The 26,160-nt window shown below is 49.2% G+C and overlaps 6 protein-coding genes across 6 annotated transcripts; 2 read left to right on the forward strand and 4 right to left on the reverse strand.

The window, feature by feature from the left end:
• Positions 1 to 122: 122 nt before the first annotated feature.
• Positions 123 to 2,217, reverse strand: FOIG_15788 (uncharacterized protein). Its single transcript, XM_031217176.1, has 6 exons — positions 1,836 to 2,217; positions 1,466 to 1,776; positions 1,240 to 1,409; positions 881 to 1,177; positions 545 to 828; positions 123 to 479 (listed from the first exon to the last, which is right to left on the reverse strand). Exons 1-6 carry the CDS (start codon positions 2,055 to 2,057, stop codon positions 255 to 257), a joined length of 1,509 nt encoding a protein of 502 aa, XP_031053073.1. The 5' UTR covers positions 2,058 to 2,217; the 3' UTR covers positions 123 to 254.
• Positions 2,218 to 3,050: 833 nt separating this feature from the next.
• Positions 3,051 to 4,089, reverse strand: FOIG_15789 (uncharacterized protein; the record flags this gene model as incomplete). The annotated part of the gene is made up of 2 exons (XM_031217177.1): positions 3,051 to 3,671; positions 3,796 to 4,089. 2 exons carry the CDS (start codon positions 4,087 to 4,089, stop codon positions 3,051 to 3,053), a joined length of 915 nt encoding a protein of 304 aa, XP_031053074.1.
• A 597-nt stretch (positions 4,090 to 4,686) lies between these two features.
• FOIG_15790 (uncharacterized protein) lies at positions 4,687 to 7,576 on the forward strand (the record flags this gene model as incomplete). Its single annotated transcript, XM_031217178.1, has 13 exons — positions 4,687 to 5,041; positions 5,100 to 5,499; positions 5,552 to 5,648; positions 5,721 to 5,731; positions 5,787 to 5,904; positions 5,956 to 5,989; positions 6,047 to 6,360; positions 6,564 to 6,785; positions 6,834 to 6,948; positions 7,007 to 7,132; positions 7,189 to 7,309; positions 7,369 to 7,437; positions 7,495 to 7,576. The coding sequence occupies 13 exons, from the start codon at positions 4,687 to 4,689 to the stop codon at positions 7,574 to 7,576; spliced, it is 2,064 nt and encodes a 687-aa protein (XP_031053075.1).
• A 613-nt stretch (positions 7,577 to 8,189) lies between these two features.
• FOIG_15791 (uncharacterized protein) lies at positions 8,190 to 12,993 on the reverse strand. Its single transcript, XM_031217179.1, has 11 exons — positions 12,750 to 12,993; positions 12,570 to 12,675; positions 12,424 to 12,508; positions 12,303 to 12,357; positions 11,912 to 12,247; positions 11,691 to 11,861; positions 10,820 to 11,635; positions 9,096 to 10,750; positions 8,920 to 9,038; positions 8,433 to 8,866; positions 8,190 to 8,368 (listed from the first exon to the last, which is right to left on the reverse strand). The coding sequence occupies exons 1-11, from the start codon at positions 12,861 to 12,863 to the stop codon at positions 8,342 to 8,344; spliced, it is 3,918 nt and encodes a 1,305-aa protein (XP_031053076.1). The 5' UTR covers positions 12,864 to 12,993; the 3' UTR covers positions 8,190 to 8,341.
• Positions 12,994 to 13,771: 778 nt separating this feature from the next.
• FOIG_15792 (uncharacterized protein) lies at positions 13,772 to 15,438 on the reverse strand. The gene has a single exon (XM_031217180.1). The coding sequence runs from the start codon at positions 15,214 to 15,216 to the stop codon at positions 13,846 to 13,848; it is 1,371 nt and encodes a 456-aa protein (XP_031053077.1). The 5' UTR covers positions 15,217 to 15,438; the 3' UTR covers positions 13,772 to 13,845.
• A 452-nt stretch (positions 15,439 to 15,890) lies between these two features.
• Positions 15,891 to 25,872, forward strand: FOIG_15793 (enniatin synthase). The gene has a single exon (XM_031217181.1). The coding sequence runs from the start codon at positions 16,306 to 16,308 to the stop codon at positions 25,720 to 25,722; it is 9,417 nt and encodes a 3,138-aa protein (XP_031053078.1). The 5' UTR covers positions 15,891 to 16,305; the 3' UTR covers positions 25,723 to 25,872.
• Positions 25,873 to 26,160: the final 288 nt, after the last annotated feature.

The following is a 26,160-nucleotide window of genomic DNA, read 5'->3' on the forward strand; positions in this document are numbered from 1 at the left end:
ATCCGCACGCGGGTTAGTTTGTGGTGAGAAGGCATGGTGATGATTCTATAAAGATAATAGAGAAATAGAGAAAACCAGATATAAGTAGTTAATACTAAACCATCTAAACCTTAACACAGTCGCCTTACTGCAATAATACTAATTATGACACTTTTATAAGATATAACAAACATCTTAATAATACAGTTAAAGACAATATGTATTATATTAGCTAGTAATAATGAGATATCATACTATCATGCCATTCATAGCCTTCATTCCGAACCATTGTTCTCCTTGGTTGTCTTTGCCACACCCAACTTTTCAGCGCAAACTTGAGGGTTGAACAGAAACGCCTTGCCATGCTGCGCAACCTTAGTTGACTCTGCTGGAAGATCCACACTGAGTGGAAGAAGAAGCTTAAAGAGAAAAGGACTGAGATATGGGGATGGTCTGGTTTCATCTGTGGCAATCTCCGGTTTGACGGTAATGTTGTCGATCTGCAGTAGATCTCACGTATTAGAAAGTGCTTCTGAGGCTCTTAAAAAGGTATGTAATTTCTCACCTCCTCTATAATGCGAGTCATGTTGAAGCGGCACTTAAGCCGAGCTTCTTCCAGACCAGTGATGGTCGGTGGGAACGCCTTGTCTAATCCAGGAGACTGATATGTCCTGGGCTTCGGAAGAGGCGGAGCTTTTTCGTTCTTCGTGTCAAGATTGGCCTCAGGGCCAGGGACCATGACCTCGCTGCCCTCGGTAGATTCAGGCCCAGTTCCTGGTGTAGGCTCCTGGGTTGATTTCTCACTCCCTGCTTCGCGCCATTTATCAGCGATGACCTTCGCTGCGTCAACTGTCCAAACGTCAGATTGAACCTCCTACAAAAGTGATGAGATAATATTTACTGGCTTCTTGAACACGAAAGTTCTCGATCAGCGCTTTTTTGCCCTCAGAGACCTCAAATGCCAGGACCTGGATCGTACTGAGAATGGCCTTGTAGTCGAGGTAGGCCTCATGCAGCACATTTGTATATGTTCCAGTCTTGTCATACCTAGGTAGATCAAAAGCCTGGGTTTCGTGGAAACTTCGTAAAGCCGTGTATCTGGTGAGCAATGCGTGAGTACGCATGGGAGTCCTGGCACAAAGATCAGGAAACATTAGCGCGACATCCTTCATGGTGTCAAAGTCCCAGTCTTTTTTCTCTGTATTACAATCAAAATGTATCAGCTCATGATGACCTAAAGATTGAAAAGGCTGGACTTACGTTCCTTCAGATGTTGACCACCACCACTCCACATAACAGAAACAGACACTTCGTTCTCAGCGGCAATGTCATTCTTAATCTTGTCGAACTTGGCATTGATATCGAGCATGAACTCTTTCTTGTCACTCTCTGGAGCCGGGCTCTTGTTGCGTGTGTAGGCGATTCTAGCACTGGAGGGCTTGTTAAGACGTATTGCTTCAGAACAAGTCTTGCAAGACAAACTTACTCGGCAGCAATGTTGTGCGCCTCATCTCGGTTCTTGGCCTTGATACTGATGACAGCCAGGAACTCACCTCCCTCTTGCCAGCCAGAAATAAAGGAATCTCCATAAACATCTACCAGGCGCTTCTGGGGGTCGTCCTTGAACTTGGTGATGCTATTGAACTTGGTGAGAGAGTGATCATAAATGATCTGGTTGACGACCTTGACAGAGACCATAATGTTGACATCGCTCTCTTTGATTTTGTTCGTATTGATAAATTTGCCGCTGCCATCAGCGGTCAACTGGTCGTATTTGATGTTGAAGGCACCATTTATCTATGTCATGGTCAGTTTTGAAAAGGCTATGATATTATGATATTATGACATATTCTCACATTCATCTCGTCTGTAACATCAGTCGATTTTTCGATGATGCTGGTCTTGTAAATGACAGACTGGGGAACTTCCTCCTCTGACTGCCTTTGCCTGACTTCTTCAGAACCATTGTTGTTCGGTTCGCGCACAACCGCATTATCAACGCAGAGGGTCTGGGTGAATGAATTGAAGCCAGAGCCCAGCTTCATGGCCGTATTATAAGGAACAAGTTGAGTAGCCATTGTGTGAGTTGATGTCAAGGATATCGCGAAAACGTCAAAGAGATGCGATGTGGTTCAAATCAAGAAAATATTCGTCAGCAGGTAACAGATTTTAGGATATATCGTGAGGATTTGCGGAAGGTCTCTAAGATAAGAAATTATAATTGTAGCTTCTTGCAAAATATGTTCCAATGAGAACTGAACTTTTGGAGACGCCACAAAGGGCGAGCTAGGCCTTGGAGAGCCTTGCATCCTGACCACCGTCTGTGTCAGCATTATTTCCACGACTACCAAAAGGCGGCTGACTGGCTTTCTTGGTTGGGACATGTAATTAAACAGTTGTATCAATAACCAATAATCAGCTTCAATTCCTGAGGAGGGCATAGGTTAATTCCAAGATGCGAGTGGTGTCGTTGCGGCTGAACGGAATTTGACTTTCATGCTGCGCTAGTTAACCTTGATCGACAGCTAGTTCCTTACTAAATTCCTTACTAAGAGCGGCATGGCTTTCTAAAGGGATAAAACAACGCCGAATATCTGGAATGATGGCGGGTTGGCCCGCACCTGACTAGATGACCTTGGGTCCCTAGCTAAGACATGAGGTGCTCAAGATTTCATAGCCATGGACTCCGAACTTCAGCTCCGCGTCTTCTAGTTTGTCAGCATTTCAGCAAAGTTGAGCAATACCGCATCACGACATATACGCATCAGGACTATGGACAGTTAATTGCACAATTCCAGTCAAGAGACACCCCAGTAGTAACTACAATACGGTCCAATAAACGAGTAGTACTTAAATTACATCAGGTCAGATGGTCCGATGCATGTGATTGCGCTTTGATGGGTAACGGCCTATTGTTGATGGTGGCACCATGTCGTTGAATCCGTTATTGTAGTGCACTAGTTCGTCTTATCCGCATTAGGCATGTAATCACCAAGGAAACGGAAACGGTAGAATTGCTTTTCTTTCTATTTTCCCATTCAAAGTAATGAAAGTTAGTATGTATGGTACCACTAACGCATAGTGATTCTTCTACGAGCAAGGAGATATTGATACTCTCGGAGCGTCGCAAAAGGAGCCAGTAACAATTCCGTGACAAGCCCTCTATCACAGAGGCGATCAACCACATCCTGATACACTGCATCCTCGTAGCCCAGCGAGAAATCCTTCCATAATGTCTCAGTAGCCCTGGCTGCAATCGTCATTGCTCGCTGCTTATTCTTAGCAGCCACGTCACCCATACGAACTATGTCGTCGTCCGTTTGTACCGAGAAGGTGGAGTGAAAGTCCATGAGCGAGTCGAACGCATCAACCCTGATCAAACCCTCGTTGCTATCCGATGCTGATATTTCGTTGATAGACTTGTGGACTTTGGCCCAAGCCACCTTGCCTTCGGCCACTGCACGTTTAGCATCGAAGAATGTCTTGTTGGCGAGTTTCCCAGAGATCATGGTGTCGTTCACTGCACCCAGGCGATATCCTGCTACGTAAAAGTCGCCATATACGTTTTGAAACTCGATGATCGGGTCAGAAGATGTGTTCAAAAGTCTAACTGCATCTGTCTCCAGTTGAGGAACGCGGAGCATTTCGATCTGACCACATATATGGTCCGCATGAACGCTAATATTTGAATCCTGTCAAGAAAGAATTAGCCATCTTCATTGTTATTCTCAAGATGATATAAACAACGTTTCTATTATTGTGCACGCTTTTCTCAAGGCTTCCTGTAACAGAAGCAGAGAAAAACCCTTTGCCTACTGATCCGCTGACGGCGAAGCTCGCGTTCTCAGATGCGTAGGCGATGCTTGAGCCTGACTCGTCCCTTATTGCCGTGATCTGACATTTTCGATATTGGAGAGGTGTATTGTCCACATCTTTGAATGCCAAGGATTTCGTAAAAAGCTCATCTTGCTCTCCCCGCCGACTGTTAAAGCCTTTGCCTAGTCGTACTGTTTTTTTACCCCATGGTACTGAGAATGGGGTTTGATTGATAGCGATATATTCGATTGTAGGATGAAAAGGATCTTCCGGGAAGGCATCTACAAGGTCCATTGTCTCCTCTTCTGGTATCGCTGCTCGTAGCCTAAATTCAACATACCTGTAAAGAGGAGCTCTTTAAAAGGATAAACTGGCTACACCCTGCGCTATTTCTTTTTTAAGGCTAATGTTAGTATCCGTGCTCATGGTATCTCCGGATGTGCGACAACCCAGGAAGAGGGCGTCCACCACTCCGGCGCCGTGGCTGCTAGAGATCACCAGGGTTGTGGTGATCGATCGCCTCCCTAGCCCGTCTCTGCTATTTCAGCTTTGTAAATATACGCCAGAGGGGTTTGTGTCAAAGAAGAAAAATATCATTTTGTTGCTACAGAGGAAAGAGTTAGATTAGTGAACCTGCGCCACAGACATTACCCATTCCATACTTATCCAAACACCAAGTCTTAGACAGTATAAGCCATGCATACACAACGGAAGGTCGTGGACTGTCACATCCAATGTATGAAGCTTCTACTCATCCTGTCACTGTCATCTGGTTACTTGGGTGCGTCTCAAAAACCCCTAGTATCTCTATCCTCATTTGGTTTATCATTCTCCATACTCACCTTGCTTGGTCCTTCTGAAATCTTCCAATCCATCCCTCTCTATATCATCATGGCTCTCATGTTGGCACCGTATAATGGCGCCATGCGCTTAGGCATGGGCTTCAACTCCTACACCCAAACTCTTTGTGTCAATGATGTTGTCCGCAAGCCTGGCAATATCCCTGCAACTGAGATTGACTTGCGTGCTGCGCAACTTACCCAGAAGACAGATGCTGCTACCTCCGAATCTAAGCGAATAACTGGGGGTACCCTGCAGCACCAGCCGCAAGAGGTACTTGATGGAGCAAGTGGCACCATTTCCAGGGTGGTTGTTGATGGACAGAAGGAAGTCAGTCAGGTGGTGAGCTGGGAGGCCAGCTTTATTGAGAATGGTTCAGAGGTTCTCAAGAAGCTCGACGTAAGCGGTATGGCATGATTTCAACCAATGTTTGGAGAGGAAATAATATTGATCGTTCGATGCAGGTGCTCTATCTATCAAAATGGCAGGCATGGGTCAACTGTCCGGCAAAGCTGCGTTCGTAGACTCTACTGATATCAAAAATGCTGATATTAAGTATCTGGTGCACGTCAAGGTTACAAACCAACGGCTGATTGCTGACAATATCACTGAGTTTGCCCCAATTGACCATATCGAGCCAGGACAGTTCACGGAGATCTATGGTGACTGCTTCATCTCCGGCTTTATTGAGGGTGGCGAGTTTGATGCCCTTGTCACCGTCACTACTGAGGAAACCATAAAGAAGAATAGTCTGTCTGGTGGGCTTGAGCTCGGGGCAAATATCAGTGGTTTCGACGTGTCTGGTGCAGTGGACGGCGGAGTTGAAAATAACTCTAATGACAAGAAAGCTCGAACCAAGATTAGGTAAGGCTCAGTTGGTAATGTATTATGCGTCAATTCTGACTACTCACTCTAGCGTTACATGGTCTGGTGGCGGTGACATTCGGAACGATAATATCAAAGAGTGGACTTTGGAAAGTCTCAAAGCGGTAGCCATGAGCTTTCCAGATGCAGTCGCTGCTTGTGAGTGAAGAAGCCTCACCATATCCATGCTAATTATTTTTGATTAATGTTACGTGCCACAGGCCCGCAACGAGTAAGGCGAGTACCCCAAGCCCCTAGCAAGAAACTCTACTGACACTGATCTGCAGCGCCGTTCTGACCAAGTATACCTCTTTGCGAAGTTACCACGAGCAGACCAGAAAAGGTTCGCCACTGGACTATGAAAACGCTGGAGTTTATACTGCGGCTTTATATGACGCATACACTGTAAGTAAAGAACCTGGAAACATACTAAGAATAACTATTAAAAAGGAACAGGATTACAAGATGATGTGGGGTCAAATTCATACCAGTATGCCTTTCCCGAATGTTCCATGTTTCCAAGATTAGGCTGACATTTGATTTTCAGTGATTGGAGGGTTTAACAGAAATGAGATTAGGCTCTTCACGCGTGAAGCTCTGACAATCCCGAAAGACTTTGACGAAGATATGAAGAAAGATCAGGAGAACAAAGAAAGACACTACAATGAGCGTGTCAAAGCTAGGGAGGAGGCGGAAAATGCTGCTGCTCTTGCCCCTTATACGCTGAACAAGACGCGAGATGATAAACCTATCGAGAAGCCATTGCCAATCAACAAATTCGAGCCTTATAAAGCAGATATTTTTGGTCTAGAAAAGGCAGCCCATGATTGTCGATTTGAGATGATCAAGATTGTTCGAGAGGTAGGTAAAACCTTTATGTCTATATGTTATTATCGTGGTCCTAACATGATTGGAAAGGTTGATGCAGTTACAAGAGACCCACTTGTTGCTTGTGATCCCGAACGGATCTCGCAATATCTTAGTCCCAATGTCTTCAGATTGTTACTCCCAGCAAGTTACTCCCTTCCTTTCAAGTCCAAGAAATGCGGCTAACGTCCGCTTAGACGTTAAAGGAAGAACCCCTACCTACTTACGAAGAGTGGAAAGCGACCAAGGATGATCTGGTAATCCAGAAGAATGACGTCAGGTCTAAACAAGACAGTATCAACGAACTGAAAAAGGAATTAGAGACTACCAAGGATAATCTGAAGAACCAGAAGAATGACGTCAACTCTAAAGAAGAAAAGATTAATGAACTGAAGAAGAAATTGGAGGCTGCTCTTGTTGTAAGTCGGTATTGTCTTTTCAGTATCTTGATTAACTTCCTGAGTTAGACCCCTCGAAAAGCCAATGACAGTCAACTAGACGATCGTCTGCCACTCCAATATGACAAAGCAATTGTGATGTTCATGAATATCGCATCTCAGTTGGCCCTTGATGCTGGGCGAGGTAAGACATCGCCCGAATTGTACTCTCTTCTTGACAAGATAACTGACTCACTTATTAGACGGGTTCAAAGCCCACGGCTTTGAATATGACTTGACTTATGATAAACAAAAGTTTAGACTTGAAAAGGTTTACAGCTCGTCCACTAAAGACGATACATGGACCATTGCTCGTGTAGATGATAATCGTGAGTAAGCGCTAGTCATAGAGCGATCAGATCTGTGGCTAACTTATCTACTAAAGAAAGGCTGTACTTCGACAAAACAGTTACAGAACACCAGTTCCGAGTTGGGAGTTCCCCCCCAGATATGCAAGACCATTGGTACATTGTTCGTGGGTCAGCAAGTCGTGCTGGCTCTTGGGTGTAAGTATCCGCCTCTGCTTGGTTACACGAGTTTCATTTGAAACTGACAAAATCGGTAGACTGAAGAATGCGGAATCTAATACATGCATCGAGCTGAAGGACAATTCGAGGTGGAACGGGCATGACGGGTAAGTCCTTGTTTCTGGAGCCTTCATTGTATGACAGTCATGCGCTAATACGTACAGGGTTCCAATTGTTCCCGGTGGTCCCAGTGACGACCGTGATACTGCCAATTGGGTTATTATTGTTAGAGAGATGGCTAGCTAGTTGGTCAAGGTTGTTAGAGATGAACTATTTGTCTTCAAAGTACTGTCAATAAGAGGTTTTGCCTTGAACGAAATTAATACTATTTTCTCAGCCAATGGAAAAAACGTTCGCATGTTGTAAGATGTTTACGATATTTAACATGGTTTGTGTCCATAATCCAGAACGAGGTATTTTTCACGACTCCGAAAGGGTTCTGATGGGCAGTTGGGCAAGTTCTAACGATCCTTTGACTCTATATCCAAGAACCGCATAGCAAGTGTGTAATTGAACCAGCATGAAAACCTCTCGCTCAATTGGATCAGTATTCACGACATCGAGTTGGCAGTATCGTTGCCACCAATCATACTGGAATACACTTTATTCGGCATATCCCACCCAGTACCCAGGAGATTCAATAACTGTCTTGGATAGAATACTAATATATTTTGTTTTTGTAATTAGCTAGTAATTGAGTCGCCGTGTAAAGGTTTAGGCACAAGCCCCTAATCCCAACCTACATTATATTGAGTATCATATAGTTCCGATCAAATTATTCCGTAATCGGCTTGCTCTACATCGACTCGCTTTACTAAAATGTGACACACGAGTGGCGGCACCATAGAGATTAGGCTCTTTGATGACGCAAACTGAAACGGTGGCTGACATCTGGGCTAGAACACAAGAGGTGTTGGAATGACGTAGATATCGGCATATCTCAATGAATTAAAATACAGTAAAGACAAACAAGGTAAGGTCTTGCGGCAGCGGCAAAACTCAACATGACATCTACTTATCCAAAGCCTGGCTTTGACACTGTTTTGAAGTCAGCACGCAGCTCAATTAAGGCCCTGTAATTCCAGGGCACGAAAAGACTTACCATTTGCCAGTAAACACCACGCGCAGCCAGTAACTCCAGATGGCTCCCCTTCTCAATCAACTTGCCCTCACCAAGAACAAAGATCACGTCGGCATTTTGCACCGTCGCAAGACGATGAGCAACGACAACCATAGTGCGCCCTTTGCCAGCGCGCTCAAAAGCCTCTTGAACCAGCCTCTCACTCTCCGAATCAAGAGAACTTGTCGCTTCGTCGAGGAGCAAGATATCAGGGTTTCGCATCAAAGCCCGGGCGATAGCGACGCGCTGTCGTTGACCACCTGAGAGGGTCACGCCGCGTGAACCTACCTGGGTTTGGTATCCTTCTGGGAGGGACATGATGAACTCGTGGATTGATGCTTCTTGACATACGCGATGGACAGTTGCGTCGTCGACATTATCCTCAACGCCGAGGAGGATGTTCTCTCGTAATGTGCCTGTAAGATAATTAGCTATGTCATTTTATAATGGTGCGATCTGTTTGACATACCTTGGAACAAGCTTGACTCTTGAGCAACAAGAGAGAGATGACGACGGTACGTGTAGACGTTGTTGGCGGCGATGTCTTGACCATTGCAGAGGATGCGACCGTGATTAGGGTCGTAGAATCTGTTAGTAGCATCATGTCAGCATTCATCACAAACATGTCAACAAGTGTCTGCGTACCTTTCAAGAAGAGAGACGATGCTACTCTTTCCACTGCCTGACGCGCCAACAAGAGCAGCGAACTGGCCCTTCTCAATCGTGAGACTGAGGCCCTGGAAGACAGGCACGTCACGAGTAGGATACTTGAAGTGAATGTTGTCCAGTTCGATCTTCATACCATCACCATGAGAAATGAACCGTGCGCCAGTAGCTTCAGATCCGCCCTTCACCTGACTATCCCTCAATCCAAGGATACGATTGGCAGCAGCGCGTACTTGAGCAACGTTGGGGCCAAAGCTGAGTGCGCGCCCAGTTGTCTCGCCCGCGTTCAAGACAGACATGAAGCACACGAAGAAGCTCTCTAGGTCATACTCCCCGCTGAGGAGAAGACGGCCGCCGTAGTACAGTACGATAGCCTGGCATCCTATTGTTGCGCTGTCGGAGAAGGCATACAGCAAGCTCACCCACCGAGCCTTTTTGAAGGCGTCCTTGACATGGTTGCTGTTGAGGGTGCGGAATTGATCGCAGATAGCACCTTCGAGAGTGAAAGATGCTACTGTACGGAATGCACCAATTGCTTCGGACGCGAACTTGGAGCTGTCGACGAATACGGCGTTGTTCATCTCTTCGAACTTGATCTCATACCGCATTCGCCAATACCCAGCAGCGAGGAGGATGGGGACAACTACACAAAGAGACACGAGGGCGAGCTTCCATGCAAAAGCCAGTGCGATGGCGATAGTTCCCATCAGAGTCCACAGGGCAATAAACACACTTGCCATGTTCGACCCCAACAGCTCTTCAAGCTGATGCGGATCCTCAGCGCTCCTCGCAGCCATGGTCCCCTGCGAGTGATCATCGTGATCAAAGAACGCAACCTTCTGATGCAAGATAGACAAAAAGTACTGCTTCTGGTACTTGGCACGAATAGTACTTGCAGTGCGCGTCGACAAGAAGAAAGTGGCGCAGTAGGCAAGACCAGCGGAAATAGCGAGGACAGTCCACATGAGTGACCAGAAGGAACTTTCGCTTCTGACCTTGGACTCGTCGGGGAGGTAGCCGAAGACTATGATGACTTTGGCGAAGAGCCAGGCTTGGAAGGGAACTGCTGCGCCGGCGCAGGCGGAGAAGAAGAGGGTTAGGGCCATCATCCACCAATTGGACTTGGTCTCGTAGAAGAAGCGGCCGAAGCTAGAGAGGAGCCCTTTGTTCTTGGCTTTCTTCTCTTGGGGCAGGTTTTCAATGGTGGACTCGGTGTGTGCCTTCTCATGAACAGAAGACGACCGCTCCTCCTTAACAAGCACCTCATTCTCCCCCTTCTGTTCTCCCAACGATAACGCCTGAGCATTGACGAGATTATAATAAAGACCAGTCTCATCAGTCAAGAGACCCTCATGAGTACCAGACTGAATAACCTGTCCCTGTCGCAGAACAACAATCCTATCAGCCTTCTTGATAGTAGAAAGGCGATGTGCGATAACGATTGTTGTTCTGTTCTTGGAGGCTCGGTCGAGGGCTGCTTGTACGATTCGTTCGCCGCGGACGTCGATTGCGCTTGTGGCTTCGTCGAGAATGAGGATTGCGGGACGTCGGATTATGGCGCGGGCAATGGCGATGCGTTGGCGTTGGCCGCCTGAGAGTTTGATGCCGACTTCGCCGACGGCGGTGTTGTAGCCCTGTAGTCAGAATAATAGGTTAGTATTCTGCTTGAAGCATCAAGGTTGGCAATGGGTGATCTGACGTACCTCGGGAAGTTTCTCAATGAACTCGTCTGCGAATGCCTCCTTGCATGCCTCATGCACCATCTCCCTCTTCTTCTCTTCAGGCTCATTCTCCCACTTTGTACCGATGAGACCATTGAGAACGTTGCTGTAGATGGTGTCATTGAAGAGGAATGGTTCCTGCTGGACAAGTCCGATCTGCGATCGCCACCACTTGACGTTGATGTCATCAAGAAAGTGGCCACATGTAGAAATTCGGCCACGGAGCTCAACAGGCGGTCCTGTTTCGTCTCCTGCGAACGAAAGCTCCTGTAACTCTTGCTCGTCCTCCTCTTTGTCGCCATTCTTCTTCTTATCGGTGTCACCCTTCGCCGGCTTCTCGACTGGTTTGGAGATGACGTACTGGTCTTTGAGGCTGTACCATCGCTCGACAAGACCGACGATTGTACTCTTGCCTGAGCCAGAGGGACCGACAATCGCCGTGACCTTGCCTGTTTCAATTCGCAGATTGAGGTTATCGAGGATCTTGACGTGCGGTCGACTGGGGTAAGCGAAAGTGACGTCCTCCAAGACGATGTCTTCTGTCGCAGACACATCTGGGTCGGTGAGATGGCCTGGCTCAGGTCGGGGTGCATCAATAACCGTGAAGAACTCGCAAGCTGCGACTGTCGCTTTGCTAACCGCTAGAAGCGGCGTAGAGATTCGTTCCATTGCCGTGACAATCATCATGACAGAGAACAAGACGACAATGATTGCTCCAAGCTGATTGATCTTATCGTCGAGTAAAAGCCTGGTTCCGTACCAGAATGCGAGGCCAAATGCAGCGTAACTGCTGAAGAACTGCATTAATGTCACGTTAGCAGATTGCAGCACAGAAAGGCTGTTTGGGACATACCACTAAGCCATATTGAAGCGCGATAAACGGGCCAGCAAATTGCGCATGCTTCTTTGCCTCTTCAACGAATTTGCCGTACTTGTTACCAATGCGTGATTCGGCGCCGTAAGCGACAATCATTCGAATGCCGCTCATGGCTTCGCTAGCTACAGACATCGCCAGAGCTTCGGACTAACTCTTGCATCAGCGACATCTTGCAGGATCTAAGAATCGGGACATACTTTGGTCTGGTTCGTCTGGCCCTTGGTAATGTAAGGAAGTACCAGGCTGACACTGAAAGTGATGAAGACAACGGCAGTGAATGTCACGAGAGAGAGCTGCCAGCTGTAGATGAACGCGACGATGATTGAAGCGATCATTGTGGCATTGTACTCCACAAAAACACCCAACTTCTCAGAAATTCCGAGCTGCAGAGTGTTTCCAGTGGTCGTGATGATTGTGGTGGCATATCCAGGTGGCATAGAGTCCAGTACATGGACACTTTGCGAGAACAATGCCGTGAAGTAATCCTGACGAATGGCGGAGGTTATTCTCACACCGGTCATACGAAATGCGAACTGAGAATTGGTAAGAAAATGTAGTAGAAACAATACACTGAGACAAAGAACGTACGTTGTTGATGTAGCCCAGCACAAGGCGACCGAGGAAGAGACCAAGCAGGTACAGACTATCGCGGTGCGTATTAGAGATCTCAAGCGAAAACTAGCATTTTCGTATCGCGGGTTAAACTCACCAAAGTTCGCTAAGCTTTGAGCGGAACTCATCGCCCGGAAGCGTTTCGGTGCCAGCATAGTCAGAGAACTTGCTAGCGAATTGACCTACAGTCCGACGGACTCATTAGTATCAAACTTCAAAGTCGGGCCTCATTTGTTCACTTACCGAAAACAATGTTCAGCAAAGGCAGGGTTATGCCGACACCGATCGAGGCTATTACACCGACGATATATGCCAGGAGGTCCCATTTGGAGGCATACTTGAAGACTCTCTACATAACAGGAGAAGTTTTTGGTATTAGCCGCATATACTTGCTTCAACTTGATGGCGCTGTGGTTGTCATACCATATAATCCTGAAAGGTAGGCTCTCTCTCCGGACGCCCATCAATGCCCATCTCAGGATGCTTCTCTTCACTCTCCCCATTCACCGCTGAATTCTCCGCTGTTCGTTTTCCCATAGTGAATGATGGATAGAGAAACGGTTTGCAAGCGTCAAGCCTCTCTTCTCACTCAACAATACTGTATGTTACCCCCAAAGCAAATGGGGGTAACGACAAATACCGTTCCTTGATCGGGCGCGCGGACACGCATGTTTTCCCGTCGGAATCTACCCAGAGTCCGAGGACCCGCTATATTTTAAGACATAACAAAGGGACTTCCCATGCGTCAGCACGGCACAGGAAAGGGAGTGGGATTCTTCTGGGCGTCGCATGATGACTGCATGGAACAAAGGAAGGAATGTCGGCACAGAGACTTGCCGGGTGATTGTCTCAGCGGGGAGTGCAGTAGCGGTTTCTTACATGAGATCATATGTCTAGAAATTTCTTGGTTTTTTCAACGTGGGGGCTAAGTACATAATTGGGAGTGGTATGAAGTGGCGTTGACGATTGAGATGAGGGAATGAGGCCAGGTAATGCTGTCAGGCGGGGAATTAAGTTGAGTTACGGCTCGGAGCGCTGTGGTCCACTTTCTTGTCTTGAGAAAATCCCCTTGCAGTCCAATCGGAATTTTCCATTTTACTCCGTGGCCATCCCTGGCGGCAGATTTAATGGCCCGTCTTTTCTTTTAGACAAGCCGCAGATTGGCGCGTGAATGTGATGTGATAGGCAAAATTGAGTTTCCGACGACATGTCGATCGCCGCTCGTATAATGCTCGATTGGGAATACGAGGTGGTCTCATGCTGATGTGAGGTAAGGATTCTCTGTACAGGGAGGTTTGGATTTGATGCTTGTCTGCTTTGGGCGAGCCGGAGTATGGACCACTACGGCAACTACGCATTGCCAATTAATAAAATGCTGTTCCAAGCTATTGGTAGTAGAATGTAAGACAACCGGATAAAATAGTAGATAAGAATATTATAACTAATCTAGCGTGTTAAAAATTAAGTTAAGTAAAAATATTAAGACATTTACAGTAGTCTAGGCCTAATCTACCCTGTATTACAGCAATGCTCTACCCAACTCCACCTTATCCAAGCTCTCACAGCGCTCAACTAACCCAATTAAGCCCCTGTGCACGCTAACATCTAGATCTGTACCCAAAAAACAAGCCATATCCACAACCCAACCAATTAAGTCCCGTATCTCAGTCTTCCTTCCAGCCTCTATATCCTGTAGCATAGAGCTGCGATGTTCAAATATCTTGAGACCAAATGCATAAAGCTTTGACTTCAAGATTGGCTGTGAGAACCTCTCTATTAACTTCTTTCGGACCTTGGAATCGCTTTGCTGCAGATTGCACCCCGGCCCATGTCGTAGAATTTGTTCAGCGTAGGAAGTGATAACGCTGCGGCTCGTATCGTGGTCAATAAGACCTTGGATAACAGCACTTGTTTGCCAGAGGAGCTTATCGATCACCCGTGTCAAAGGATCATCCGAGTCATAGGATGTAAACAATTCCCCCGTCTTGCAGCGCAGTAGAGCCGTGAGTGGATTGATTGCCGCATTCATGACCAACTTCTCCAGCTGAAGGAGCCAGATCTCCCCGGAGGACACCTGCTTCGTGTTCACAAGCGGTGTTGTGGCAATATGCCGGATAAAGAAGTCATCCAATGGCTGCTCCCACGGCGATTTGGGATCAGATGCCCAGAACACAGGCCCGATGTATGCGTCAGCCGGAGCCGCATGGACGCTCAGGAAAGGACCTGCCGATGCAACCCCATGACTCACGACACATGCGGAGAATGTTGGAGGATCACCGCTCGGGTATCGATGAGAGATGTATAAAGGGCCGTGGGGAGGCCAGAGTTTGCAGACTCCGTTCTGAGCAAAGACGATAGAGCTGCATCTCCCAAGGTAGCGACGAATGCGATCTGCTTCTGCGAGTCCAGCTTCTGCCTTTGTGGAGATGAAGATGTTGTGAAGCTTCTTTCCGTCTGCGACTTCTTTCACAGGACCGTAGTGAGGTCTTGTTTCGGTCCACCACTCGACGGTGAAGCGTTTGTTGAGGAAGAGTTTGCCGCTGGTTAGGTCTGCGAGCCCGACGCCTTCACATGACGCCCACTGCGATAGCAGTTCCTTTCGATGAACGACGAGGGTGATGGGGAGTGCATTGGGATGGCGAGCCATGTGAGTTGCGTACAATCGGCCAATGTTGCCAGGACCGATGATATAAATGCGCTCATCAGAGTCTGTTGAGGAATCGACACAGGCATCATTGTCGTACTCTTCATCACTGTTGGAACTTCCCATGTCAATGCCTTCATCAAGCTTTGGCTGGATGTTGGCGGGAGACCAGGCGAAGAGCTTTGGGGGCGGCCTTGTGTCGGCTAGGAGGGCCGTCAACCAGCTAGGGTGTTCTTGGGAAGCCATGGTGCTTGCAAATGGTCATGCCTTTTCAGAACAATTTGGAGAGATTGAGTGCTGGTAAAGGACTTGATGTGTAAGTGGGTGTTTTGTTTACGGCTTTAATGTGTGATAGAGGTAGTGAAACGAAGAGACAGGAGGGCATTTGCTATACAGGGTGTCATAAAGGGTAATGCAAAGATACCTGGAATTATTTTAGACTACTATTACTATTTTTGTAAATTCGTTTGTAATTAATTAGTAATATTTTAATACTGTAAATAGTAAGTAGCATCTTGGCCCTTTACTAGCCTACCTTATAACAAGGCATCACCCTCAACTGCTAAGTAAACTACTAAATTCGGCAATTGACCACTACCGGCAATTGACCGGCTCGCATAGATTTGTAAACCGCGTACTACCGAGACACGGGACGATTTAGTATGCAGATTATAATGTCAGACTGATTGGCCTGTCTCTCTCCCGCCCCCTCCCGCGGGCTGTAGGATTCAGCCGAGAGTAAGCCCTACTTATGCAGGTCAGCGCCACAAACACCCATTATCACTCCCTGCAGAATAACCCGTGGTAGCCAATCAGTGCACTCACCCAATTGCAGGATCAGGATCTGCCAGAATCTGAATCATATGAAGGATCAGCAGGTCAGCTGAAGATAGCATTGCAGTAAACTTGCAGGCTGTGACGCCGTCGAGAAATGACAGCGGGTAACATCGTGCGAGGCTGGATGAGACAGAATACGCCTCGCAGGATCTTTTGATGAGACCTCATGATGGAAGCATCCAGAGCCTTAGACATTGGATGATCATCCTGGGAACTTTGGGATGCCGATGTGCCTCTTTGGTAAGGAGCACGTAATGTTGGCTCAGATATGGTGCCAACACGAGAATTGCTGCATGGTGCGCTGCATTCCTGCAGTTGAGGTATATACAGAAAAGGTTGACAGCCAGCAGGAGTGGTTCACCCTGAGATACTGAAGCATTCTGTCCTATCAGCTTGTACAAGCTGTGACTTTGGTGGGAGACTCTTATTGCCTACTCAAACCCCCATGTTACTCAGTCGGACAATCCTTCAATTTCAAACACTTCTCTTACATTCAACATGACATCACTCAACACCAAGAGTGGCTCTACACAACCAGTCATGCCTTTGTTGCTGCCCAGTGACGATGCTAGTCACACCGACACTCTTGTCGAGGAAGTCACTCGTTCTTTCGGTCTAGGCCGAGATAGAATCGAGAATATCCTCCCCAGCACGGCGTTCCAACAGGATGTCATTGACTGCGCTGGTAGTAACAAGCAACGGTCCATTGGCCATGTTGCCTATGAGATCAGCAATGACATCGACATCTCAAACTTGGCTGCTGCTTGGAAAGATACCATCAACCGAACTCCTGCCCTGAGGACATGCGCGTTTACTTCCTCGAGCGGAGATTCGTATCAGGTTGTCTTGAAAGAGAGCTTTGTCTTCTCATGGATGTTTTGTACATCTGTTGATCAGAAAGATGCCGTTGTGCAGGATGAAGCGGCAGCTGCGGCCTCTGGGCCTCGTTGCAACAGATTTGTTCTTCTTGACGACCCTATTGGAAAGAAGAAGCTCCTCGTCTGGACTTTCAGCCATGCCCTAGTCGATAGCACCTTTCAAGAGCTGATTCTTGGAAGAGTTCTGAAGGCTTACAAGCATGGGCATGATGAACTCTCCAACAGGCCCTACACGCCTGAGTATTCGGATCCTGAGGATGATGGTCTGTCGTTGACTCCTACTGATGGGTCGAAGACTCCTGAAACTGGCGGTATCCATCCTGCGACTCAGTTCTGGGAGGACTACTTGAGTGATCTGAATGCGTCAGCGTTTCCGCACTTGACTTCTCCCTTGGCTGTTCCCTATCCCAACGCAAGGGCAGACCAGCATATCTGCTTCACAGCCTCGGCTCAGTCGACTTGGCCCAGTATAGCTGTCTGCCGAACAGCGCTTGCGATTCTCTTGTCACGCTACACGCACTCGCCCGAGGCGTTGTTCGGCGTAGTGACAGAGCAACAGCAACTGCTGGCAAATGGCCCAACACGGACCGTTATACCTTTCCGCGTACACTGTGCCTCTGACCAGTCTCTGTCAGATATCATCAGCGCAGTCAATGTCAACGATGATGCCATCCGCCAGTTTGCAGATGTCGGTCTTCGCAACATCGCTTCCACGGGGGATGATGGCTCTGCTGCTTGCGGATTCCAAACCGTTCTGCTCGTCACTGATGCTGAAACTGGGCAGGCCTCTTCTTGTGACCTTCACCAGAAGACTGGAGAGTCTGAGCTATTCATGCCCTGCACCAATCGCGCTCTGTTACTCCACTGTCAAATGATCCGTGATGGGGTATCAATCGTTGCCAGATATGACGGGAGCCTCATCGACTCCCAGCAAATAGCTCGCCTCCTGCGACAACTAGGTCATTTGATCCAGCGCCTACGAGACTCGCCAGATGAGCTACCATCTGCGGGTGAAGTCGACATTTTGACACCAGAGGATCAAGCTGAGATCCAGAGCTGGAACTCACACCCCATCCCTTCACAGAACACCCTCATCCACAAAGAGATGCTCAAAAATGCTTTTCTATCTCCCAGCAAAGCTGCAGTTTGCGCTTGGGACGGAGAATGGACCTACTCCGAGCTTGACAACATCACCTCCCGCCTAGCCGCACTTATCAAGTTCAGCACCGCAGACCAGGAGCACGCGATACTCCCAACTTACTTTGAGAAGTCAAAATGGGTCGTCGCTTCAATGCTTGCCGTCATGAAAGCTGGCCATGCTTTTACGCTCATTGATCCGAATGATCCGCCTGCTAGAGTAGCGCAGGTCGTTGGGCAGACGGGAGCGACAGTGGCGCTTACTTCCAGGCTTTACAGTGGCAAAGTGCGAGGCATTATCGAGCGATGTATTATTGTTGATGATGAGCTTGTCCAATCGCTCATTTGCACCTGCGCCTTTACTTCGGATCTTGTTCTTGCCACGGTTACTCCAGAGGACCTAGCCTATGTTATCTTCACATCTGGCAGCACGGGCGATCCCAAGGGCATCATGATCGAGCATCGAGCCTTTTCTTCTTGTGCCCTCAAATTCGGGTCTGCACTCGGTATCAACAGCGACACGCGCGCTCTTCAATTTGGATCTCATGCATTTGGCGCGTGTCTTCTTGAGATCATGACGACTCTGATCCACGGCGGCTGCGTATGTATTCCCTCTGATGACGATCGCATGAACAATGTTCCTGCTTTCATCAACAGGGCCAATGTCAATTGGATGATGGCGACACCATCTTACATGGGCACGTTTCAGCCTGAAGATGTCCCTGGACTGCAGACTTTGGTGCTAGTTGGCGAGCAGATGTCACCCTCTGTCAACGCCATCTGGGCTCCTCGCGTTCAACTCTTAGATGGCTACGGCCAGAGCGAGAGTTCTTCCATCTGTTTCGTCGGCAACATTAGTTCATCAGGGGCTGACCCAAACAACATCGGCCGCTCAGTTGGCGCGCACTCTTGGATCATTGATCCCAGCGACCCCAACCGTCTAGTCCCAATTGGCGCGATTGGTGAGCTCGTTATTGAGAGTCCAGGCATTGCGCGCGACTACATCATTCCTCCACCAACAGAGAAGTCGCCCTTCTTCTCAACAGTTCCAGCATGGTACCCTTCCAAACAGCTACCCAACGGGTTAAAGTTCTACAGAACTGGTGATCTTGCGCGTTATGCATCCGATGGCACTGTCGTTTGTCTCGGTCGCATGGACTCGCAGGTCAAGATCAGAGGGCAGCGCGTTGAGCTTGGTGCAGTTGAGACTCATCTCCGACAGCAATTACCTGACGACATGTCAATTGTTGTTGAAGCTGTCAAGACATCGGACTCGCCTACGAGCACTGTTCTCGTGGCATTCTTGATAGTCTCTAAGGGAACTGAGGCTGCAGGAGATGCTACCATCCTAGATCTGGCTGCTACCAAGGAGATGAGTGCGAAACTGGAGCAGGTCCTCCCCCGTCATTCCATCCCATCGTGCTACATCAGCATGCAACATATTCCTCGCACCGCCACTGGCAAGGTCGACAGACGAAAGCTTCGCTCTATCGGTCGCGACATCTTGGCCCAGCAGCTCCAAGGAACCAGCTCCCTACCATCTCAATTGAGCTCTCCAACAACCAGCAGCCGATCCAAGCTCGAGGAGGTATGGTGCCAATGCCTGGGTCTCGAATCTGGCGCTGCCAACATTGGATCAACCTTCTTTGAGCTGGGCGGCCACTCCATCACTGCCATCAAGATGGTCAACATGGCTCGGTCAGCAGGTATAGAGCTCAAGGTCTCTGACATCTATCAGAACCCTACTCTCGCTGGCCTTGAGGCTATTGTCAACGGTAGCGCTGTGCCATATACCCTCATCCCAACGACGACTCGCGATGGACCTGTTGAGCAGTCTTACTCTCAAGGTCGACTCTGGTTCCTGGATCAGCTTGAGGTCGGCGCTCTATGGTATCTCATTCCCTACGCTGTTCGCATGCGAGGATTGGTAGACATTGATGCACTGAGTCGTGCTCTGATGGCCTTGGAGCAGCGCCACGAGACCCTGCGCACTACCTTTGAGGACCACGACGGCGCGGGTGTACAGGTTATTCACCAGACTCTCTCCAAGGAACTGAGAGTCGTCGATGCGATAGACGGTGACTACCTCCGACTGCTGGAACAAGAGCAGACCACTCCATTCGATCTCACTTCCGAGGCAGGCTGGAGAGCACTTCTTATCCGCCTGAGCGACACCGACTACGTCCTCTCCATCGTCATGCACCACATTATCTCCGATGGCTGGTCAATTGACGTTCTCCGGCACGACCTCAGCCAACTCTACGCCGCAGCTCTTCAAGGCCGCGATCCCATTTCAGCCATGAACCCTCTCCCCATCCAGTACAGCGACTTTGCCATGTGGCAGAAGCAGGAGGCTCAAGCGCTCGAACACGAGAAGCAACTTGACTACTGGAAGAAGCAGCTCGCCGATTGTTCACCGGCCAAGTTACCCACCGACTTCCCTCGTCCGGCTCTTCTATCCGGTGAAGCAGGAGTCGTGCCAGTGTCTATCGATGGACAGCTGTACCAGAACCTACGCGAGTTTTGCAACGAGAACAACACCACTTCATTCGCCGTGCTACTTGCTGCTTTCCGCGCAGCGCACTACCGTCTCACTGGCGTTGACGACGCTGTTATCGGCACGCCCATCGCCAATCGAAATCGCTGGGAGTTGGAGAGCATCATCGGTTTCTTCGTCAACACACAGTGCATGCGCATTACCGTCGATGACGAAGAAACCTTTGGCTCCTTAGTCCGTCAAGTCCGAGCTACTACCACCGCTGCATTCGAGAACGAAGACGTCCCCTTTGAGCGCGTCGTGTCAACAATGCTACCCGGCTCAAGAGATCTTTCGCGAACACCGCTTGCGCAGCTCATCTTTGCAGTTCACTCGCAGAAGGATCTTGGAAGATTTGAGCTCCAAGGTCTTGAGTCGGAGGCTGTTGCTAGCAAGGCGTATACTCGGTTCGACATTGAGTTCCATCTATTCCAGGAGGCTGATGGGCTCAAGGGTAGTTGTAATTTTGCGGCAGATCTGTTCAAGCCTGAGACTGTTGAGAATGTGGTCAGTGTGTTCTTCCAGATTCTGCGCAATGGTCTTGAGAAGCCTCAGGTCCCGATCTCGGTTCTTCCTCTTACGGATGGGATCGAGGAGCTTCGTCGTTTGGACTTGCTCAGGATCAAGAAGGTTGAGTATCCACGTGATGCAAGCTTGGTCGACATCTTCCGCACGCAAGTCGCTGCTTACCCAGACTCTTTCGCTGTTGTCGACTCTTCGTCTCGTCTTACCTATGCTGAGCTTGACCGTCACTCTGATCTGCTTGCGACATGGCTTCGTCGACGGGGTATGCCAGCTGAGACTTTGGTCGGAGTACTTGCACCACGATCATGCGAAGCGATTGTTGCGATCATCGGTATTCTCAAGGCGAACTTGGCTTACCTCCCATTTGACGTCAAGTCTCCCTCTGCGCGCCTGAACGACATCTTGTCTGGTCTTCCTGGGCCTACGATAGTGCTCCTGGGCTCAGACATCCCTGTTCCCGAGCTGGAGGTACCTGACTTGGAGTTTGTCCGTGTCGCTGATGCCGTGGAGTATTGCGACTCAAACGGCCTCAATGGTCATGCCCATATCGACGCATCGAACCCTACCGCGACAAGTCTTGCATACGTCCTCTTCACTTCCGGATCCACTGGTCGACCCAAGGGTGTCATGGTCGAGCATCGCGTCATCGTCCGTCTCATGAGAAGTAACATCATTCCCGACTTCCCAACCCAACCGCGCTCGGCTCACATGTTCAACATCGCCTTTGACGGCGCTACCTACGAGATCTTCTTCACCCTCCTCAACGGCGGAACATTGGTCTGCATTGACTACATGACTACTCTCGACGTCAAAGCACTTCAAGAAGTGTTTATCAAGGAACAGATCAACGCTGCATGCATGGCACCTGCGTTGCTGAAGCTGTATCTCACTGATGCGCGCGATGCTTTGAGGGGTCTTGACTTTCTCATGGCAGCAGGAGATCGCTTCGATGGACAAGATGCGATCGAGGCGCAGAGCCTTGTTCGGGGGCAGTGCTATAATGGGTATGGACCGACGGAGAATGGTATCATGAGTACGAGGTATCCTATCGCACCTGGTGACTCGTTCATCAATGGTGTTCCGATCGGGCGAGCTGTCAACAACTCTGGAGCTTACGTCACCGACCTGAACCAGAAGCTTGTTGGTGTCGGCGTCATGGGAGAGCTCGTCGTCACTGGCGATGGTCTTGCGCGAGGTTATTTCGACCCAGCTCTCAACAAGAACCGCTTCATTCACATTGAAGTCGATGGCCAGCGAGTAAGGGCATACCGCACAGGTGACCGCGTGCGGTACCGAGTAGGCGACGGCCTCATTGAGTTCTTCGGTCGCATGGACACGCAGTTCAAGATCCGCGGCAACCGTATTGAGTCAGCTGAAGTGGAAGCTGCTATGCTCAGCCACAGCTCTGTCCGCGATGCTGCTGTCGTTGTGCAGAAGGATGACGGTGAGAAGGCAGACTTGGTTGGCTTCGTCGTCATTGATCACGATCATTCTATGGAGGGTGACGCGAACGATAACCAGGTTGAGGGCTGGCAGGATCATTTCGAGACTGAGATGTATGCCGACATTGGGGACATTGATCCGTCTACTATTGGAAAGGACTTCAAGGGCTGGACGTCTATGTATGATGGGAGCGAGATTGACAAGGCGGAGATGCAGGAGTGGCTTGATGACACTATCGAGGCGCTCCGTGATGGTCAGGCTCCGGGTCATGTCCTTGAGGTGGGAACTGGTAGTGGCATGATCCTTTTCAACCTCGGCGACGGACTTCAAAGCTATAGGGGTCTTGAGCCATCCAAGTCAGCCGCCGCGTTTACCAACAGCGTTATCAAGTCCGTCACATCTCTGGCCGGCAAGGCCGAGGTCCACGTCGGTACAGCGCAAGACATCAGCCAATTGAGTGATCTTCACCCAGAGCTCGTGGTGATCAATTCAGTCGCCCAGTACTTCCCTTCACCAGAGTACCTGGCTCAAGTAGCGGATACCTTGGTTCATCTCCCCGGCGTGAAGCGCCTGTTCTTCGGCGACATGCGAACTAACGCTACCAACAAGCACTTCCTCGCTGCCAGAGCTGTCAGGACATTAGGTGACAATGCGACCAAGGACTCTGTTAGGCAGAAGATGGCTGAGTTGGAGGAACGCGAGGAGGAGTTGCTTGTCGAGCCAGCTTTCTTCACCACACTACAAGACCGCTTCCCTGATCTAGTTCATCATGTTGAGATTCTTCCGAAGAACATGCATGCTACGAATGAGCTTAGTGCGTACCGATATGCGGCTGTCGTGCACATACGTGACCGCGACTCAGTGCCTGTGCATACAATTGAGAAGGGCACTTGGGTCGACTTTGGCGCATCACGAATGGATCGCAATTCTCTCTTGCACTTCCTGCGACGCTCGAAGAGTTCCGAGGCCGTGGCTATCAGCAACATCCCTTTCGCCAAGACCGCCTTTGAGCGACAGATCGTTGAGTCCCTCGAGGCAGAAGAAGAGTCCAAGCTCGATGGTAACGCTTGGATCTCCGCAATTCGCTCTGATGCTGAGAGCCGTGCATCTCTCTCTGTTCCTGACCTTTCCCAACTTGCTCAAGAGTGTGGGTTTCGCTTGGAAATCAGCGCAGCGCGTCAGTGGTCTCAGAGCGGCGCCCTTGATGCTGTCTTCCACCACTTCCCATTGCCTTCGGACACCCGCCGCACGCTGATCAAGTTCCCGACTGACAACCATCTTCGAAGCTCAGCTACTCTCGCCAATCGTCCGCTACAGGGATTGCAGAGACGTCGGGCCGCGCTACAAGTTCGAGAGCGACTGCAGTCCCTGCTTCCATCGTACATGATCCCCTCCAGCATCGTGGTGTTGGATCAAATGCCTCTCAATCCCAATGGCAAGGTCGACAGGAAGGAACTTGCACGCCAGGCTCGAATTGTACCCAAGCACCAGACCGCGCCGCCTGCACAAGTGGTCCCTATCAGTGACATCGAGGCCATACTTTGCGACGAGGCGACTGCGACTTTCGGGATGAAGGTTGAGATTTCTGATGACTTCTTCAAACTAGGTGGACATTCTCTCTTAGCCACGAAGCTCATCTCGCGAGTTGAACAGCGCTTCAATGTCCGCGTCACTGTCAAAGATGTCTTCGACAATCCCGTCTTTGCTCACCTTGCAGTCGTCATCCGCGAAGGCCTTGCTTCACGCACCACATCGACCAATGGTCAAGACAAGCAAGGCTGGTCTGCCCGTGTCGCTCCTCGCACCGAGACTGAGGTCATCTTATGTGACGAGGCTTCTAAGCTTCTTGGCATTGAAGTCGGTATCACTGATAACTTCTTTGATCTCGGTGGACACTCGATGATGGCGACAAAGCTGGCCATGAGACTTGGTCGTCGGCTGGATACTACGATAGTGGTCAAGGATATTTTCGACTACCCGGTTTTGTTCCAGCTTTCCAAGAAGCTCGAGTCAGCTGGTACAGAGACTGGCGATGAAGAGGTACAGGTCGACGATTACAGCCCATTCGAACTTCTTTCGCACGAGGATCCACAAGGTTTCGTCCAGCGAGAGATTTGCTCACAGCTCAGCATCTCATTGGATTCAATCCAAGACACCTACCAGTCCACCCAAATGCAAAAGTCCTTCCTCTTCAGTCCTGGAACCGGTTCCCCACGGCCTCTTACGCCTTTCTACATTGACTTCCCCGTCGACTCAGACCCTGCTACTCTTGTCAATGCTTGTCACTCTCTGGTTCAGCACATCGACATGTTCAGAACAGTCTTTGTACTAGCTTCAGACCAGCTCTACCAAGTGGTTCTGAAGCATCTCGACGTGCCAATCGAGACGATTGTCACCAACCAAAACGTCAACACTGCTACCAACGATTTCCTGGATGAGCATGCGCAGGATCCCATTCGTCTTGGAGAGTCGTTGATACGGATCGCTATTCTCAAGCAGTCATCTTCAGTACGAGTATTACTGCGACTATCGCACGCTTTGTATGATGGTTTGAGCTTGGAGCCAATCGTGCGCAACCTTCACATCCTCTTCAACGGCATGTCGCTTCTTCCACCGACGCAGTTCAGGCGGTACATGGAGTACACTGCCAACAGTCAAGAGAAGGGTTTTGAGTTCTGGCGTGACGTGATCGGAGGTTCTCCCATGACCGTCTTGAGCGATACGAGCAACGTGGCTTGTCGCCGGGAGGTGGCACCTTCGAAGGCATTGCACTTGTCAAAGGTTGTCAGCGTTCCAAGCCAAGCTATTCGAAGCAGTATCGCTACGCAGGCGACGGTGTTTAACTCTGCCTGTGCGTTAGTGCTGTCGAGGGAATCTGGGTCCAGCGACGTTGTCTTCGGTCGCATTGTTTCAGGTCGTCAAGGACTGCCGGTCAATTGCCAGGACATCATCGGCCCATGCACAAATGCCGTACCCGTTCGCGCACACATAGGCACAGACGAGAATCATCACCAGATGCTCCGCGACATGCAAGACCAATACCTGCGAAGCTTGCCTTTCGAGACACTTGGATTCGAGGAGATCAAGCGCAATTGCACAGACTGGTCAGAGGCCACTGCAAATTTCGCATGCTGTGTTACATACCATAACTTTGAGTATCATCCCGAGAGTGAGGTAGAGCAACAACGTGTTGAGATGGGAGTCTTGTCGAAGCATGTTGAGCTGAGGAAAGATGAGCCGCTGTATGACTTGGCGATAGCGGGAGAGGTAGAGCCTGATGGAATGAGCTTGAAGGTTACCATCATTGCGAGGGCGCATTTGTTTGAGGAGGAGAGGGTGCAGTATTTCTTGGAGGAGGTTTGCAACACATTTCAGACTTTGAACCTTTCTTTGTAGGGTATCAGTGGTGGAGTTTATAGGGACAAATATCGGTAATGCTGAAGACAAGCGATGTTATTTCCTATATAATGTAATTTATTCTCTTTTGTTACTCCAACACAATTAAACTCTTAAGTCTGTCTGCCATCCGGGCCATCACTCTTCCTCCCCAAGCTTCGGCAAATGGAGCTTAGGCCGTGGACAACGCAGCATGCAAGAAGTTGACTGGGTCTTCAATACTAAGATAGAAAGCCAGAGACATGTATATAGCTCATGTCATATAATACTTCAGGCTGAGAACGTTCTCCTCTCCACTATCTGGTTCTTAACTTCCTCATCATTCAGCCCGTCTAGGCCACACATACAACCTGTGGCCGAGTGCGGCTGAGTGAGGCTGAATTGACCTAATTTCTTGCCGTTGCCTATCACATTATCATGCGTTGTCATCTTACAGCT

This window comes from Fusarium odoratissimum (genome assembly GCF_000260195.1).
Source record: "Fusarium odoratissimum NRRL 54006 unplaced genomic scaffold supercont1.59, whole genome shotgun sequence".
Taxonomy (NCBI): Eukaryota; Fungi; Ascomycota; class Sordariomycetes; order Hypocreales; family Nectriaceae; genus Fusarium; species Fusarium odoratissimum.

What these genes read in the sequence shown, in the direction of transcription:
- FOIG_15788 (XM_031217176.1), bottom strand. Translation starts at nt 2,057, where the DNA reads ATGGCTACTCAACTTGTTCCTTATAATACGGCCATGAAGCTGGGCTCT. An exon ending in GCGCACAACATTGCTGCCGA is followed by an intron (nt 1,410 to 1,465) that starts GTAAGTTTGTCT and finishes CAAGCCCTCCAG; the next exon opens with TGCTAGAATCGCCTACACAC. An exon ending in TGACTCGCATTATAGAGGAG is followed by an intron (nt 480 to 544) that starts GTGAGAAATTAC and finishes GATCTACTGCAG; the next exon opens with ATCGACAACATTACCGTCAA.
- FOIG_15793 (XM_031217181.1), top strand. Translation starts at nt 16,306, where the DNA reads ATGACATCACTCAACACCAAGAGTGGCTCTACACAACCAGTCATGCCT.
- FOIG_15792 (XM_031217180.1), bottom strand. Translation starts at nt 15,216, where the DNA reads ATGGCTTCCCAAGAACACCCTAGCTGGTTGACGGCCCTCCTAGCCGAC.
- FOIG_15791 (XM_031217179.1), bottom strand. Translation starts at nt 12,863, where the DNA reads ATGGGAAAACGAACAGCGGAGAATTCAGCGGTGAATGGGGAGAGTGAA. An exon ending in GCCAGACGAACCAGACCAAA is followed by an intron (nt 11,862 to 11,911) that starts GTATGTCCCGAT and finishes TGCAAGAGTTAG; the next exon opens with TCCGAAGCTCTGGCGATGTC. An exon ending in GTGGTGTTTACTGGCAAATG is followed by an intron (nt 8,369 to 8,432) that starts GTAAGTCTTTTC and finishes ACTTCAAAACAG; the next exon opens with TGTCAAAGCCAGGCTTTGGA.